At 42.2% G+C, this 17,911-nt stretch overlaps 1 protein-coding gene across 3 annotated transcripts in view; it reads right to left on the bottom strand.

Annotated features, from left to right (window-relative positions):
• The window catches only part of IGHMBP2 (immunoglobulin mu DNA binding protein 2), a 99,719-nt gene extending 81,833 nt beyond the window's left edge, over positions 1-17,886 (bottom strand). For all 3 annotated transcript variants that reach the window (XR_014012726.1, XR_014012727.1, XM_081212153.1), the window contains exons 1-6: positions 17,722-17,886; positions 13,920-14,089; positions 9,680-9,872; positions 9,071-9,168; positions 4,685-4,848; positions 3,727-3,927 (exon numbers count right to left, since the gene is read on the bottom strand). Coding sequence is in view for 1 of the 3 variants with exons in the window: in XM_081212153.1 (XP_081068279.1) it covers positions 3,727-3,927; positions 4,685-4,848; positions 9,071-9,168; positions 9,680-9,872; positions 13,920-14,089; positions 17,722-17,807 (912 nt within the window). In the remaining 2 variants the exon portion in view is untranslated. The remainder of the gene's footprint in view (positions 1-3,726; positions 3,928-4,684; positions 4,849-9,070; positions 9,169-9,679; positions 9,873-13,919; positions 14,090-17,721) is intronic.
• Between the last annotated feature and the right edge of the window lie 25 nt (positions 17,887-17,911).

Below are 17,911 nucleotides of genomic sequence, written 5' to 3'. Positions count from 1 at the left end.
GTCTCATTTGTTGCTTCCTTCAAAATGCTATATCAAACATGCCTAAAAAGTCTTAAGGCACCAACCCTGGGGGGGGGGGCATGTTTAGAAATGAAGAAATATCCCATATAATAGAAAGTCTTTCATACTCCTGTGCTAGGAGATGATCCAAAAAATAATAATAATCTTAGCTATTCTGGATATTTTATTTTCTTGGGACACAACAAAATAAAATAAGAAATAATGAAATAAAGTAAGAAAGTAAAAAGTGAAGCAACTGCAATATACAAAACCTATAAAGTTGCTGAACCCTTTCCATGATTGCTGGCTGTGGAGACACTGGAGAGATAGGCAAGCTACTTTCCATTGCAATTTGCTTTGGGAGGGGACTAATCTCTTAAAACAATTACACTCTCCTGGATTCCTCCCAAATAGGGAACAACTTCTGAGCTGTTTCATTGCTCCGGCAATTAAAGCTTATTATAAAGAGAAATCTGAAAATGCTGAAAGTGGCAAACTCTGTAGCTTTTACTGAAGGAGAACATTTAGCTCCCAGCATATTATTATAGTACAAGTAGAAACTGCAATGAGATGTTGCAGTATATATTCATCTCCTAACAGGGGTGTTCTTGTCCAGTGTGCCTTCCTCCAGGATATCATAAGATGTTACGGACTAAAAAAGCTAATTCATTCTACTGCTTTAGTTTTCTCTTCCAATGGACACAACATTCTGCAATGCCTGGTGTCCACTGAACATACTGAGCCCTCATTAGGATTTTGGCGGTTGCAGTAGTTTTTTTAATTGTACTTCTCCAAAACTTGGGATTTCCCCTCCCACAAGCTGATACCTCCCTCTTGTCTCTCAGTGGATCCATTTTGGTTCCATTCTGATCGGCATGAGGGCACTGAGACTTCATTATTGAGAGAGGTTGATGACTATTATACCCTAACCTTCCCATGAGAGGTGCTTAAGGTGATGTACAGCCACCAGCACCACAATTATATCCTCACAACAGCTGTGTGAAATAGGCACGGTCGAGAGTGAATGACTCAAGGTCACCAGTGACCTTCATGGATGCTGGTGTCTTCTCCTAGTATACCACTCTGGCTCTCAGTGCAATTGCAGTTAACAGCAGAGTTGTCTGTTATCCTCTAGTTTAAATAGTCAGCCACTGTAGTTTAAGGGAAGATTGTACATCAGAACACCACTGCTCCAGAGAACACAATGGATAGCTCTCATCTCTGAACAAGCCAGAAAACATTCTCACCTCAATTTGCCTGTTAGGTTTTTTGTTTGTTTGTTTGTTTCAACGAGGCAAACCTAATTCACAAACAGGCAGCTCTCCTACAGAGCAGTGGAGAAAGTGAAGGCAGCATTTATGTACCTAGACACTGATGGCCAAGAGGCTACTTTTTGTAACACCAAACCCACCCCCCCAGTAAATAACCTTGTGGTATGTAGACCTCTAAACTTCTTGCGGCCATGGACTATTGGAGAACATAGTGTGACCAGCAGCCTGCATTTGGTTTGGTAAGTCAAAACTGAGCATATGTTCCTTGCCTTATTTCTTGATATACAAAAGAAAAAGAGAGGGGGGAGATTTGACTTCACAGGATGGACTCTGTCTAGTTAGCATTCACACCTGCATATGATTCAATTAATCTATGCATCCAGTCAGTGTTTTTTTGCTACCCATGGCAAACATTTTGTTCTGGCACCCACTGCACTTCTATCAATTCCAAATAAAAACAAGCACTGCATTCATTTCATCCCCTGCTCCAACTTCATCTCTCTGCAATGCCAACACCACACAGGAAATCCCCCCACCCAACCAAACTCTGTTCTAGATTGCCACTGTCAGGTCTGCAAATATATCTTTAAAGGATAATAGTGACAGAGGAACGTGTAGAGCAAACAGCATCTCAGGCCTGGGACCCTCCATCCCAATACTCTGAGAGGCTCTCCAGCAAAGCCAGCTGCTAACCAGGGATTGGATGGGAAGAGATCTAGAAGGTATCACTAAGAAAGCTTATTTACAGCAAAGTGTACAGAAATCTGGGTGACCTGGGTTAAACCTCCAGTTCCAACGCTTGCCTTGTCACTATCTCTCAGCTGCAGCTTGTCATCCATAATATGAGGAACAGCCACCTACCTATGTGTGCGTGTTGTGACAATTTGCACAATAAAGGTTATAAAGCACTGTGTAAATAAATGAGAATAATACTAATTATAACTAGTAAAAATGCTTTTAGGGAAGCTTTTAATGTTTAACAGACTACTGTATTTTAATGCTTTGTTGGAAGCAGCCCAGAGTGGCTGGGCGAGGTATAAATTATTTATTATTATTAATTAGGGTTATTATTATTATTATTATTATTATTTTGAGGGTGCTAAAGAAGCAAAGGTATTAAGGAGCAAACAAGACAAATAAAGATCATTACTGCATCATTTCCCAGAGACTGATGGGGCTTAAAACAGGACAGGGCAGGCAAAAGTGTGTGCCAAGTCCGGAAACCCATTTCAGGTATGCCTCTATGTGATAGCAGACAAATTCCCAGCATAGTGCATTTAATTTAATTATGAAGCCATTTTGTACAATGTCACTGGGAAAGAAATGCAATAATTTGTAATAATAAATAATATCCCAATTAAATTAGTGCCACATTTTAAATTAAGTTTAAAGCAGGAAATTAAATAAAGAGGATGACAGAGAACTCTAAAACTAGGCTGCGACGAGTGGAACATGTAACAAATTGAGCTACCAAGACTTTTAATGAATTTTCTTCCAATACTTTTAAGTGGTAATGCTATGGGTGCATTGCATTCTCTACTTGGGTGGTGATCAGGAAAAAGAAAAATGGAGAATTCAGAAATCACTACCCCATTCAGCCCCAATGAGATTCAATGTGGGGGCGGGTTTCCATGAAAGCAGATGTCATTTATTCTGTTCATCCAATGACTCAGCCTTGACCTAAAAAGCAAAGGCCAGAGCTAAAAGGGAGCAGTGCTAACACTTACTAAGCTCCAGTAAGGAAGAGGTTATGCTTTTTAATCTCTCCTTAAGTATTTCGCTGTTCTACTGAGTCCAGCAGTCATATATACACTTGTCATGAAAAAATGAGATAGGTCTGATTACATACAGCTACTTCACAGATCACATTTTTTCTAGACATAGACCTAAGACATAGACTCATATCTTCTGAATCAGTGCCTGGATGAGATAATAGGCTGAATGAGGGCCAAAAAATGTGCATTTTCCTAAGTTTGGAGAGTGGGCCTTGGTTAAATCTGCTTTGGTGTTTCAGAGCTATGTGTATTATGCTATTATTCCTGTTTGTAGATTTTACAAATAAAATTAGCAAATAAATAAATAACCCTGATTTTGACCCTCCAACTTTACACTGCCTACACACATGTCAGAATTGCCCTCCACAACAATGAGGGCTATGTGCTTGCTTCTTTGAAAAACAAAAAGCAATCCCATGATTCTGAATATTTCATACATCAGACCAGGCATGGCCAAACTTGGCCCTCCAGATGTTTTGGGACTACAATTCCCATCATCCCTGACCACTGGTCCTGCTAGCTGGGGATGATGGGAGTTGCAGTCCCAAAACATCTGGAGGGCCAAGTTTGGCCATGCCTGCATCAGACTGTATTGCACTTATACCTTCTCAGAAGCATACATTCTGCACTTTTCAGAAACATATTCTGAAAGATTGTGGAAAATAGAATGCAAAACTCACAAATGCTTGATCTATATCTTTCCTGATATCTGCTACAATCTGGGCATTATCCCCACGTGCCAAGACTGCATCAAGTGAATGGCACTGTATGGACTCCAAGAGACGAGCCGGGTGACCAAGGCGCAGGATCCGCTCTTTACAGCCAGAGAGTCTTTCTACCAAGTTGTCAACTGCAATGTTAGATGGAGCACAGCACAAGACCTAGGAGAGGAGCACATTTTAAAAAACATTAATTTGTTTCACTAAAATGGCCAAAAAAGATATGCAAAAAATGTGGAGAGTTTGAAGAAACACCTTCAAAACAGAAGGGAAAGGAGATCCTTTTATAAGTGCCAGGGGAAGAGCCACATTTAAAAATAATGATGATGATGATGAAGTTTCTCATTATTCCAGAGTCAAACCCAGGCCTCAGGATCTGACATGTAATTTTACTACCTTCTTATGATCTCTCCCAGTTTTGCTTCAGGAAAAAATACAAGGTCAGTAGGGAGGACCTCAAATTAATGGTTAAAGGTGCTTCAGTAGTATGGACAAAGGGGTTCAAACAGCAGATCCACCCCAGCCAACACCATCTATTGTAATCTTGGAGGAGTCTTGCAACCTATTCCGAGTCACTCCCCAACCTATAACTAGGGCACAAGAGGGCCACACTGTCATGGGGACAAATATAAGATGTAAAAGATCTTATATACTCTGCTAATAAAGTGATGCTCCCTCTTCTTGCTATCAACCCAGTTCCCATGGAATTCAAAGGGACACAGAAACATGTCGTAAAATGCAGAATGGCTGGGCTGAAGTAATGGAAATGGTAATGGACTCAGCTATGTTTCCCAACCTTTGGGGACATCAAACCCCTGGAGAGCTGCTGCCAGATCATACAAAACTGTCCAGGATTAGGCGGCCATCACTATGTTCTGCCATCAAGCAGCTCCCTTAGAATCCATACCCACTCACTCACTTTCAAGCCTTGCTGAACAGCTTGGAGTATTATCTCCACCACCGTAGTCGTTTTGCCTGTTCCAGGTGGTCCATGGATGATGGCAAGCTCTTTCTGTGCCAGCGAGAAGCAAACAGCCTCCTTCTGAGAGGCATCCAGTGATTCATTGTAGTACTTCAACAGCTCTGCGAGAAGCAGCAGGAGGAGCATTTGTTCAGTTCTCAGTCCCGCAAAGAACATTTGCAAAAGAAAGCAAGCGCAACAATGCAAATAAGAGGCTGCTCCTGGAAGCAGATTTGATAGCAAAAATAACCTTTGCAACAAAGGAAACATCCAAGTTAATACTCAGAGGAGTCAGGATCCCTAGTGTGAGCCCATACTGAGTCCTGGCTGCCTTTAAGACAGACTATGTTTAGCTGCAAATATTCCCAGTCTTCAAACTCTAGTTCAGAGACATTCTGCATCATTATCTAAATCTGTGTTGGAATAGAAAGTCAGTGTGTTGTGCCAGGATGTATTTTAAAGAGGCAGTACATTTACAAAAATCCCACCATCATAATCTCACTAAGAAGTTCTTGGTTTTTTGCTTTTGTTAAAAAACCCCACCTTCCTTGCTAGAACGCCAAACACCAGCACTGCTTAAGTAGGTATGACAGGGCTTCTTAGAATGATTAATAGCATTAATAGCATCCTACAAAAGTGGGAAGCAAGAAAGAGCAATATGCACCATGGCAATGATTGCAAAGGAGCTTGTAAGTGCAAGAGGCATGTTCAAATTCCTACTTAGACAGAAACCCTTTTTCCATGGCCTAAAGCAAGCCATACAATCTATCAGCCTCATTTTCTCATCTGCAAAACAGGGTTACTAAATAATATCCTATCCAGCCGTGCAAAGATAAATGAGATCAAGATTTCAAAAGTAGAGGTACATTTGTCTTGAACACAGTGAGAACACTTTCGGAGCAGACTTGAGACACTAAAAATGTTCTGAACAGCAAATGTTACAGGAGTTCATATAATTAATATCTAAACTTTACCCTTTCAACTGCAAAAGATAGAAGAGGATGGCTTTGGCCTCTATCCTGCTGCTTGTTTGATGTCAGAGTGTTACAATAATCAGCAGAAGAACATTTGGTCTCCAAGGTCCAGAGGAAAGCAAGTAAAATATAAAGGAGGGTGTTTTGGATTTCTTTTTTATGAAAGAGGAACAGTTGGCAAGTAGGAGTTCTCATTGTTAGTTTGGCAAATGCTACATGGAACTTGCGTTTGTAATTTCAGGCTGGCAAAAGACACAGAACTGACAATTTAATTCCTCTGTATCTGCAAGGAGCTGGCACATCAGAAGGGGCAGTGAGCGTCACCTTTGCTAAACCAGGTTGCCAAGAGGTTTCTCATTCTAAACAGCAGGAAAGGGAAGTACCCCAATTCATTCAATTTTTAGCATTTCCACCTGGATGACCCATCAGGATGCACCTTTCAGTTTTACAGAAGGCACACTTTACACTGACCATTCAAAGACTGTCTTAAGGTCCCATTTCTTCCCGCCTTCTTTTGATTTGTTTTACAGTTTTATTAGTAACTGTAACTGCTTTATTTGTTTTACCATTGGAAGCACTTTTGACGGAAATGGTTTTCCCCTCTTCAGAGGGGAAATCAGCAAGGCTAGGCTAATGCTTGTAGCAGATTCTGTGGTTTTGTTAAAAAAAGGGGGGGGGGTTAAAAAAAATTACATTCCATGTGAATTCACACGTTACTGAACTCTGGAAAAGATCCCACAACAGTAAGGCTGAATCTTTTATTATAATGTTGCCCTGACCCTGTAAGAATTGCCCAGTCCCCATCCAGCATTCTGAACTGCATAACAACCAGCCAGCTGCCTCTGAAAGCTCAACCTATTGCATGTTGTTACATCTAGCATTCAGTGTTACACAACCCGCTAAGCTTGTCTACAGCAGCTGCCAGGTACTCTGACTAACCACAGCTGCTGCTACCTTAGAATGAACTAGTTAGATCACTGGCATCTTACGTGGTGGTACAGCAAGATGTCACCTTCTGGGTCTGCAGCAATGCCACTGCTGGACCCATGGTGCAGGTTGGCCTCACTTAGTGGGTAGTAGTGGCTGGCCATGCTCCTGTATGCTGCTACTTCTAGGTGATGTGAGACTGACTGGCTGGTCACAGCAGCAGGGAGCAATGGAGATTCCTCACTGCAGCACACGGTGGACAACTAGGCAGAAGGCAGTATGCTGAATAATGTTGCCGAAATAAAAGGAAGTACAGTGTGCGCGCACTATATGTACATAAGCATTCTGGGAAACCCACTAAGCAGCAGCTCAGAAAAATGGGCAGGTGCCATAACTCAAGACCAGCCAGGCCTGACCAAAGGGAAAGCCACTTTGAAGCAGCACAGCAATGCAGACCTAACAAGCTTCTCACATTCTCCTCAGCAGCACCAGAACGTTCACACAGCTGCACAAAGACATCCTTCATACAGATTCCTTAAAAAAAAACGGAATAAGTACATTTCAAGAGAAGATGAGAAGAAAAGTAAGAGCAGTTACAGGATGGCTTAAGCATATGCTGCTCATAGGAGAATGCTGACCTCTGGTGGTTACCAGCTATCATTATTCCTTTTCCAAAAAGCCTTTTACGTGGAGTTCTTTCCCAGCCTGTATCTGCATTGAAATGGTTCAATATGCTTTTTATTGTTTTGTTGTCTGCCACCCTGGGCTCCTTTGGAAGAGGATATACATTTAATTAATTAATACAGGATTCACAGGTGCTAGCCTAGGCCTAGCTGTCCTCCTGCTGAGCTAGTCTTCAGTGTGAAGATAGCTTTTTATGGGGAGGAGAATGCAAATGTGTGTTACCACCTGCTTTGGAAATGGGATAATTGAGCTCTATGATATGATTCTTCCAAGCAGATTCTTCCAAGCAGATTGGCCCTGACACACTGACTAATCTTCTGGCAAACATCTGCATCAGAAAGTATGTGCCACCTTTCTCCAGTAGTTGAATTAGATAAGCAGTCGTGTACTGCATTGTTCACTGGAAACAGGATATTATAGGACTGTGACCTTTTCGTCCCACATATTATTCTTGAGAACTAGACTGCTCAGTTCACACAATAAGTAAAAGTACCTGTAACATGCAGCTGAAACTTAAGACCTATTATATTGTGTAAGCCATGGTGTTTTTCTTGGCACCAGAACTTGTGTCTGTTGGCCCAGGTGACTCCTGGGTGACAGAGAACAGGGATAAGTAACTGAAACTGGAAGGGGGGCACCCCAGTAGTGGGGGACACTACTGTGATACTGGTATGGTGCCCATTAAAATGAATGAAGGATGCAGAGCATGAATGCTGGTGGATTGCATCTCATGACAGGATCTTGCAATCATTCTGACAAATTGCCATTGTCTGGCTGTCCTCTATTAATTTCTGGCCCTACCACATTCTAAAGATGCCCTTTTGAAAAACATCTAATACCCCTGTTGAGTTTGTGAGTCCATTATGGACTCCTCAAAACTCCAAGGGTGAACTATACTTCAGAACTCCAGGGAATAATGTTTGGTAGCCTTGCTCACCAACAGAAATTGTGCATCAACCAAATGCCCCCATAGCCTTCAGTCTACAGGAGGGTGATAGCTGCGGGTGCTCTTAGCACTGTTCCTGCTTTCACCAACACTTTACATTAAGGAATCATAGCTGTGTAACCTCCCAGCTGAACTCAGTAAGGGTTAAACTGGAAACAAAGCATAAGGGGAAACCACACATATGATGGTTAGACAGCCACACAAACATTCCCTATTGAATACTGGTTAATAGGAATCACTGCGCTATTCTTCTGTTGCTGCTGAACAACCGCACAAGGAAGTTCCTCTACTTACTTACCAGCCTAGCTAGCAAGAACTGAGCTCCTGCCACTGCACCTTAATCTAAAATGGTGACAACAACCCGCCCTGCCCCCCACCTCATGAGTAACCTCAGTGGTGCTGCCTCATACTGGGAAAGACATGTGGGACAAGAGTGGCCTCTCCACTTGGTGTCTGGCTCCACTGACTGCTGAGGACATCAGGATTCTAAATGTATGAAGACACTCCACAACAATATTTTGTACTGATGCAAGCTCCTTGTACAACAAAAGTTTATGCTACTGTGATGCACGTGTAAGGGAGTGCCAATTCCAGAGAGCAGTGGTGCCAGATGCACTTAGCACTGCATCAGATGTTCCAGTGATACTGTTCCTCAACTGACACAACAGATTGGCGAGGCAGTTCTCTCGGAGTTGCTAACAAAATATATTTGTACATCAAAGTTGGAACAGTATGTGCTACAGTGACTTCTCCAGTCTTCAGAATTTTTCAGCATGGTATCCACATTCTATATAGAGAAGGAAAAGTTCTTACTTATATTGTTGGCATCACTAGGTTTAGAAGAACCGAAGAGGACGTCGATAAGACCAGATGCAGGCCCAGAGCGATATTGACTAAGTGTGTTTAAGGCCCTGCCACAGAAAATAATACAAAGGGAGTGAATCTTAAAAACAATTCCTTTAAAACTCAGACAATATTGTCAAACATGAATAAACTTCTGCTGTAAACTTCAAGAGCTGGGTGTTGTTCATCTCTGCAGTCTTTGGATTGCAGAGGGGGGGTTTTGTGGGGGAGGGGAGAAAAAGCTAAACATCCTCTCTCCCTTGCATTGTAGTGGGTTGGACTAGATGAGACTCTGGATCTCTTCCATTCCAACTCTATAATTCTATGAACCCATACTACTAAACTAGGTAAGGAATCCCACTACTTTGCTTATAAGTAGTGAGTACCTACGTCACCAAATCCGGCATTTGGAGCCCTTGTACAAAGTTTGTTGTCCTGTGATAATATGGAAAAGGGAGGGGGTGGGAGAACAACATACCTTCTCCCCATTATTTTTACAACTTTTGAAAAGAAAGGCATGCTTACTATCCATTTCAGGTACACAATAAAACAACATCTGTCCTATATTAGTAGATTTACCTTTTAAGCCTCTTGTATGTGACATCGTTGGTAAGTTTCAGCAGATGATAGAGGTTCCCCTGGTCCAAGCTCACAAGGTTACTTTGAGGCTCATCAATTGCAATCGTGATTGATTTGGGAGCTATACGGGTGACAAGTCCTGTGGAGAGCTGATCACCTTGGCCTGCTGTTTCATAAAGTCCAACAATGTCACCTGCAGATGAAACAGAGAAGAACATTCAGGATACAGAATAGCAAGCAACATGGTTTGGTTATTTGCCCATCAAACCCACCATTGTCTACAGTGACTTGCAGTAGCTCTTTCCTAGCAGTCTCTCCCATTGTCTGACACAGCTTTATTTAACCTGGGGGGTTAAACCTGGGACATAAGCAGTATTCCACAGAGCGAAGGCTATATGGAGATCCCTACTAATAAACATTCCAGTCCTCAGGAATGACTGCAGGAGCCCTCTGCAATCCACCCATTCAGCTCCACACAACTGGCTGCCTGGACCCCCCAGGATCGATTTCCACCTCCCACATGTCCACCAAGATCCTGACTAATCAGCTGTGAAGCTTCACCTTGAAGCCAGAGTAGAAAAAGCACAGAACTTGGCACTGAGTTGAAAATTCAACACCCAGCTATTTCATTTCAACAGGTTCATCCCACACTGGCTGGTTGTTGCCTGTAATATGGACTGGATGGGAAAACACAAGACTAGGAGGACTCCTATTACAGATCCACCAATGATACTCGGTTCTTTTAAGGTACCAACTTTGTTCACTTCTGTTTTAATAACACAGGAAATGACTGTTTCAATACATTCTTAAAAGATAAGTAGCCATATTGCATTAATAAGCAGAAGTTGTGCAATCCGATATGCTCAGTATGAAGACAGGCATTGTAGTTGACCTGGCAGCAACATCACTGAGAAGATTGGGTCTTTAGTTGTACACTGAAACTAGGCATGCCATCAGACTTATGTACATCTCAAGGAAGCCAGGATCTTTGAGTGCCTTGATCCAGTTCTCGTCTTGGCCCACACAGAATTTAGATCAGCATACCAGGATGCCCTTAGTTAATAGTAAGTCTCCAGAATCACACAGTATATATAGAGCCCCCAGGACAGACATTATCAGTTTTAAAACACACTCACAGATTTATATTTCTAAAATATAGCAAGTGTTAGCCATGCAAGCACCACTTAGTTCCAAAAATCAATCAACAAACCCCTATTGATTGTATCTAGCAATGAGAATACATTCTGCTTTAGTAAGTAATTCAAGTACCAGTGAAACTCATTTTATACCAGTGAATTAAATAAAGATTGTTATGCATCTTAAATTGTTATAGGAATTGCCAGTTTAAATTGCCAGAATAAAATCAATCCACTGTGCTTGTACCTGAGGAGCAGGGCGGAAAGTCACCTTCTCTTAGATTCACATCACTCAATTACAACTACAGGAAACCACATTTTCATTTCCATCTGTCTTTTTCCACTCTCCTGTCTGCCTCCCTCATCTTTCTGAAATATTTATTCATTAAGAGAGAAACGCAACTTTGCATAATTGAAAATGATCACTCACTAGCAATTGTGAACCCAACGGACAATTTCTGTAGCCCATGCTGGCATTTCAGAAATGAAGTGCTCTTTCAGAAACAATGCAGAGGGAGATTATGTGCTTATTTGGGGGGGGGGGCGCTTTCCAAAGTTCCTGTTTCTCTAGCTCCATGCAATCCACTTCCAAATAGTCTTTTGTTTTAAAATAGCCATGGATGCAATGCCATGCTGCTCCCCGATTACTATTATCATCCACAGCTGAGGAGTTAATTCTGGTATACAATTAACCATTTGCTTGATTGCCTGTGGCAAGAAAGAATTGGCCCCAGGTGAGTCTCCAATCTCCCTCCTAGCCTTAAAGAGATAACCTGCCTATTTCCCCCCCTTTCCTCCTCCTCAAAAGAAACAGCCCCAAAGGATTCCCTTGGGATGCTGTTTAACACAGGTTCAGATTTGAAACATGTGCCAAGTATGTCTGGGCTATCTGTCTCTCTCTCCTTCACGTATCTGAAGAAGTGTGCATGCACACAAAAGCTCATACCAAGAACAAACTTAGTTGGTCTCTTAAGGCATAGCTGTCAACTTACAGATTTGAAAATAAGGGACCAGCAGCCTCGAAAATAAGGGATCAGCAGCCAAAATAAGGGATTTTAGTCAACCAGCAGCCAAACGAAGCCTCAAGTGGTGGTTCCCACAGCGCAACAACCCGGCAAAGGGGATGCAGCAAGGAAAACCACTGTCACCTCTCTGCTGGGAAGCACTGAGCAAAGACGAGTCCACAGGCAACGCGGCTGATTTGATCGGCACAAAGTAAGCATGCAAGCTTCACCCCCCAGTCGTTATTAGACTCCTTATTGGGTGAGCAACGCAGCCAAGCAACACAGTTGGAGCCTCCCTCCTCCCTGGCCGGCAGGGAGGGAGGGAGAGGAGCTGATTCCTTTGAAACCCAGGAAATTTACAGGACATCATCAATCCGGGACAGCAGCGGGAAACGGCGCTGGGATAAGGGAGTTTCCCACCAAATAAGGGACGGTTGACAGCTATGCTCTAAGGTGCTACTGGACAATTTTTAAAATCTTTTTTATATATTTCTACTGCTCCCAATGTGCTGCGGCGTTCTATTTGACTCTTCCCTCACCTGTACATATTGGAACGGAAGCTTGGAGCCACCAGAACACAAGTTTGTGCCAAACAGCTTAAACAAGGCTGCATTTGAGAAGATGAAAGAAGAGCTATCTTCCTTTCCAGCCTTAGATTTAGGTTATCTAGGACTGCAAAGCAGCAAGCCATACCCAGTCCTGTTTTAATACAGGAAAACAGAGGGTGCATGCAAGGAAGAGCCACCATTACTGAAGCAAAGTGCAGAAACAACAACCTCAGAGGTGACTGCCCACTGCTTCCCTGTCATCTTGGCTTCAAGGGGAGAAGAGCAACACAGTGGGAGGAGGAAAGAGCTAATAAAGTGCACAGGAAGGAGAAAATAAGGTGAATGAAGCAGGGGTAGTGGGTACGTTTGTCTACTCGGAGCAAGTTCCACATAATTCAATGCAGCTATTCCTAGGTAAGTAGGAACAGGATTGCTGCCTAAATTAATTGCAAATATCAGATAACTTCAAGTGTGAGCCTCTGCTGAACCATTTTGCTTGATTGTACACTAAGTAATGACTTAGACTACTCTCAATAAAACAAAAGTAGCTGGGTTATCAGGTCAGGGGTATCAAGAATTGATTTTTGAAACGGTGATCTATGAGGAACTCTGGTGAACAACAAAGATGTTAATGGTCCTATTAACAGTCTACATACTATTAATTTACTACCACAACTTTACATTGGCTTTCCAAGGCAAACTGCAAACTTTTTTTAGTTCCCATACCAAAAAGACAGATTTAAAAGGCACCTATGGGGTTTCTTTTTAGGAAGCTTTTTGTTTTCGAAGATAATTTGTAGAAAGATTTTAGGGCCTGGTTTTCCTTTTTAAAAAAACAAATGCAAGGTAAACACATACAAGATTGAAAAACAAATTAATTAATGGGAGGGAAGTACTTTGAAGCCACAGTTTCTTATCATTCTACATGTCTGCCCCTTTAAAGAATTATGTATCTATCTACAATTATATTCTATAACAGAATCAATGGAGAACTACCCTGGCAAATCACATTGTTCTTGAGGAATTAGGTCTGTAAACCTTAAAGGACCCTCACCACTTCCTCAGATTCATAAACTTGAGCCAGAATGTGGTCTCGGAAGAGAGAGCAGAATTCATCTGAGTTTTAGTTAATGAATTTCTGGCCAACTGCCATATAATCGAAGATCTGCTTTGCCGCTCCCCACTGCAAATGTCACACAATCTAGCACCATCCAGTCTTCTGTGGCACCTCCTCCTGTCAAAACTGTTGGACACCTATCGTCATAGGCAGAGAGTGAATGGGAGAACTAAATACCCTCCAGCACTAGGTTTCATCACTCTTGAGCTGAATGCTAACTACCTGAAATGATCAAGTAAATTTGACCTAATATTAGTAGGTTTCTCAATATAGGCTAACATTAAAACAAGACCAGAAAACAATCTACTTCACAGTTTAATTTTCATAAGTAAGGATGGTTCTCCTGCTGCTGAAACAGACAGAGCTTGTGATGTCATGCACCGAGGCTTAGCTTTTCTGTCTGCTTTCTATTGAAGTCAACAATGGATTACTCACCAGGACCAAAATTATTGCAGGGCAGCTCCGTTTCTGAGCTATGCTTTCTAGGTTGTAAAGTTACAAGCAGACGGCCATACAACCCCGTTCTTTGACTGGCTACTTCAAGTTTCAGCAAGCAGACACCTTTGCGCTGCAGCTCTTTGAGGGAGAAACTTTCCTTCCATGCCCTGAAACAAAACGTAAAATTGTTATAGATTCAGAAGTTTGAGAATGGTATGAATTAAGATCTGGTCTGGTCCTCTTCCACTCTCCCTCTGCCCATGAAGAATGTGAAGAGAAATGCTGGTAGACAACAAGGAACACCCCGTAGATTGAGTGGCCATGTGTCCTATTTTCAGAGGTCCGGCCTCTATGTAAAGGGCTGTCACAGGACAGTCCTTTATTGGAAAGAGTCCCTACTTGAAGGGCTGTCCAAGTCTACTTTAAAGATACAGAACTGTAAGAAAGAAAAGCAGGGTCTTGCAGTAGCCCATCAACCATTAGCACCAGGGCAACAAACTGAGCAAGTCCACAGTTCACTACCTTCCCTACTATTGTTTCGTGAACTGTAGTATATTTCTATTTAGAGTACATAATTGATTTCTAAATTTGCAAATATAGAATAGTGTATGCAAAGGTTATTCAAGTCTCTCTCCTCTTTTTTTGCAGCACAATTCTTCTCTTTTGGCACCCTTCCAAAGAAGGACAATAATATAAAACTATGAGACAATGTAGGTGTGCATTCATGTCTGCTGGGGCATTGAGATTACAGATTAATGCTTTGACCTGTACCTGGAGGAACCTAGTACCACCACTTTCTAAGCTACCTCAGGTTGATGTGTGTCTACACAAGGGCCTTACTGTGCATTCAGGGATGTGGAAAGTGTCAAGACTACCCAGGCCCCCCTTGTCACAAAGTGTCCATGTATGCTAGGCCTGGGTAAATTGTAAATTAAGATTCTTGCTTGGATAGTTTTACAGCAATCCGAACCGTTTGGCATCTCTCCACCCACCTTTTTTTCTTTTAGTTTAGCCTCAATACTAGGAAACGGACACTTGGTAATTTGCATAATATAAATTAACATTTGCAAAGGATCAAAAGACTCTGCAGGGGAAAAAGAGGTGCCAAATTTAAGGAACACAGAAGTTACAAGCTGTACAAAGATTAACAGATTCTATGCACATGTAGAATAAAAGAATGACTCCAGAAATAAGGGATACCACATTTATATTTATCCAGAAGTAATTTACTGAACAACCTTGCAATAACTGATCTACCATCATACGCTGGCTGCCTGACAAGCCATGGGCAACTGCGCGTAGCCTCAAAGCAGGAAAATATTCAATTATCAACAGGAAACATTGAGATATCAGGGGCTATTGACAGGCAATATATCTCAGGGCTATTCTGCTCTATATGAAAAGCTTCTTTGAAAGTTCACTTCAGAGCAATAAACAGAGGTGTGCAAGCCTGCTTTCCCCTTGGCCCTGGAGGGAATGTAGGGAATGAGAGACTTTCAATTAATAATTTGCTTCTGGCTGCTGTTTGTGAAACAAATCTAGAGTTCCCTTGGGTGTGAGGAACTGAGTGCATGGTTCTTTGGATACAGGCCTTAGCCTGAAAGTCTGATTATTTCGATACTTTTTCAGGTAATTTTAGAAAATCTTCCAACAAGTACTACAAGGATTACTCACCTAAATAAGTGTTAAGACATTTAACTCATCTTTAGGGAGGAGAGCCCATTTTACTTTATAACAATAAAATAATACTCAGCAACTAAGCCCATGGTTGAAAAAGTTTGAAAACTTCAGTTTCTTTTACTATGATATAAGGAAACAGGATGGTATCACTTAAACTATATACTTTCACTATGAGAAATAGAAACCATTTACAATAGCTGCTGGTTACTAACAGTGCATACTAGCCTACTCAGAAGTAAGTTCAATGGGACTTACCCCCAGGTAAGTATGCACAAAGCCCAAGGTTTGCCAGGTTTGACGCAAGACAGGGATTCTGTACCTTTGATAGTTTTGGTTCTAGAAAGGTGCTCTAAGGTCATATGCACCACAATTTGAGTAAGCGAAAGGCTGCTTCTGTGCATTGGCATCTTTACTAGTATTACAGTGGTACCTCGCAAGACGAATGCCTCGCAAGACGAAAAACACGCAAGACGAAAGAGTTTTCCGTTTTTTGAGTCGTTCCGCAAGACGAATTTCCCTATGGGCTTGCTTCACAAGACGAAACGTCTTGCGAGTTCTTGCGAGTTTGTTTCCTTTTTCTTAAAGCCGCTAAGCCGCTAATAGCCGCTAATAGCCGTGCTTCGCAAGATGAAAAAACCGCAAGACGAAGAGACTCGTGGAACGGATTAATTTCGTCTTGCGAGGCACCACTGTATTGTTTACACACTGCCCTTCAGAGAAATCTAGAGCAGCACACAACCCAGTAAAATGTTATTCTTAGAACAACTTTTACTTCATTTAGAGCAATAACTAAAACAAACAATACAGTACAACGGTACAATACTAGCACCACTAAATTCAGATCAGATCTTTCTACCAATTGCCAGTCAGTAGGCCCAACAGCAGCTCATGAAAATAAATTATAAACATAAATTATAAAATCTAGTTGTAATCTTTACCCTGTAACATAAGACTATGACCATCTCCTGTCTCCCCTGGGCTTGTATTGGGGGTGGGAGCTAAGAGCATGGCTTCGTTAAGGCCATTAGGAGAAAAATCAGGAAGAGCTGTTTGATGGTAAAAGCTGTTTGACAGAGGAATAGACTCCTTCAGAAGGTGGTGAGGGACTTTCTTTCCTTGGAGGTTTTTAACCAGAGGTTGGATGGCCATCTGTCATGGATACTTTAATTGAGATTCCTGCACTGTAGGGGGTTGGACTAGATGACCCTTGGGGTCCCTTGCAACTCTGCAATTCTATGATTCTTTAGTTAATTCATGGCAGAGACATGACTAGAACAGTGGACTTGCTGATTAATAGCTCAATCTCTTAGCCATGTACGCTACCCCGGTTCTCTTGACAGGCACTAGATTTTGGGGGGTGCAAGCTCCAGGATCAACTAAGTAGCTCATGTGGGTTCTATTGTACTCCTATATTATGCTCTTCGAGCACCTGAGATCTTCAATGCATTTAACTTTTCAAACTATGGGTCGCTGCTAGCCAAACAGAATAGCTATTACTTTCTACCTCATGAAGAAATGCTACTGTATTTGGCTCTGTGCTTTACTCCCCCCACCCCTTCTCTAAAGTCCTGGACACCCATCACCAAGCAATCCTACCCATGTTTATTCAGAAGCAAATCCTAAATTGGTCAGTGTGCGAGAGCTTCTTCGAAATGCCTAAGTGCAGGACTGCAACCTTTGCAGTCGTGCTTAGTTAGGGTCATTGAATGTGTGCAGAGATAGGCAAACAAAACTGCATCTTGTGTCTCGGGAGAGATTAACTCAGAAGTGCCACAGGGAAGCTGACTGCATGGCGGGAAAAGCTTTGGACGGACTGTGTGCATAAAGGCCCCACGGGCAGCGCAATTCCCTATAAACATATTTCCTCAGTATAAAGTTCCACAGTATTCAGCGGGGTTTGCTCTTTAGCAAGTCTCTTCAGGATTTTTTGTAAACCAATATATGATATGCCAAACCATACAGAAGTAACTAGGAAACTTTTTTTAATATAAATTTAAAATTCCGTACTTCGCTTTAAATAGTTTTATTTCCCCTTCGGGAATATAAGTCACACTGCTTCGCTTGTGAGGGGGCCTTAGGAACCCTACGAAGGCAACTGTCCACTAGCCGCCGGCGATACCTGGCTTCCGAAATTTCGGCCTCCCTTTCCTCCTTCAGCATCTCCAGCTGCCGAGAGACAAAATCCTGAACCGCCGCCGTCGCCATCGCGGAAACCTCCGTGGGAGTGAGGGGTGGGAAGGCTTCACGGCGAAGGATTCCGCGCGGGAATAGGCAACAGACGCTCCCTGGACTCCTGGGCTTCTGTTTCC

The sequence above is a fragment of the Podarcis bocagei genome, assembly GCF_964188305.1.
Source record: "Podarcis bocagei genome assembly, chromosome: 1".
NCBI lineage: Eukaryota > Metazoa > Chordata > Lepidosauria > Squamata > Lacertidae > Podarcis > Podarcis bocagei.
Note: the sequence above shows the minus strand (reverse complement) of the source record. Positions and strands in the feature narration are given on the sequence as shown.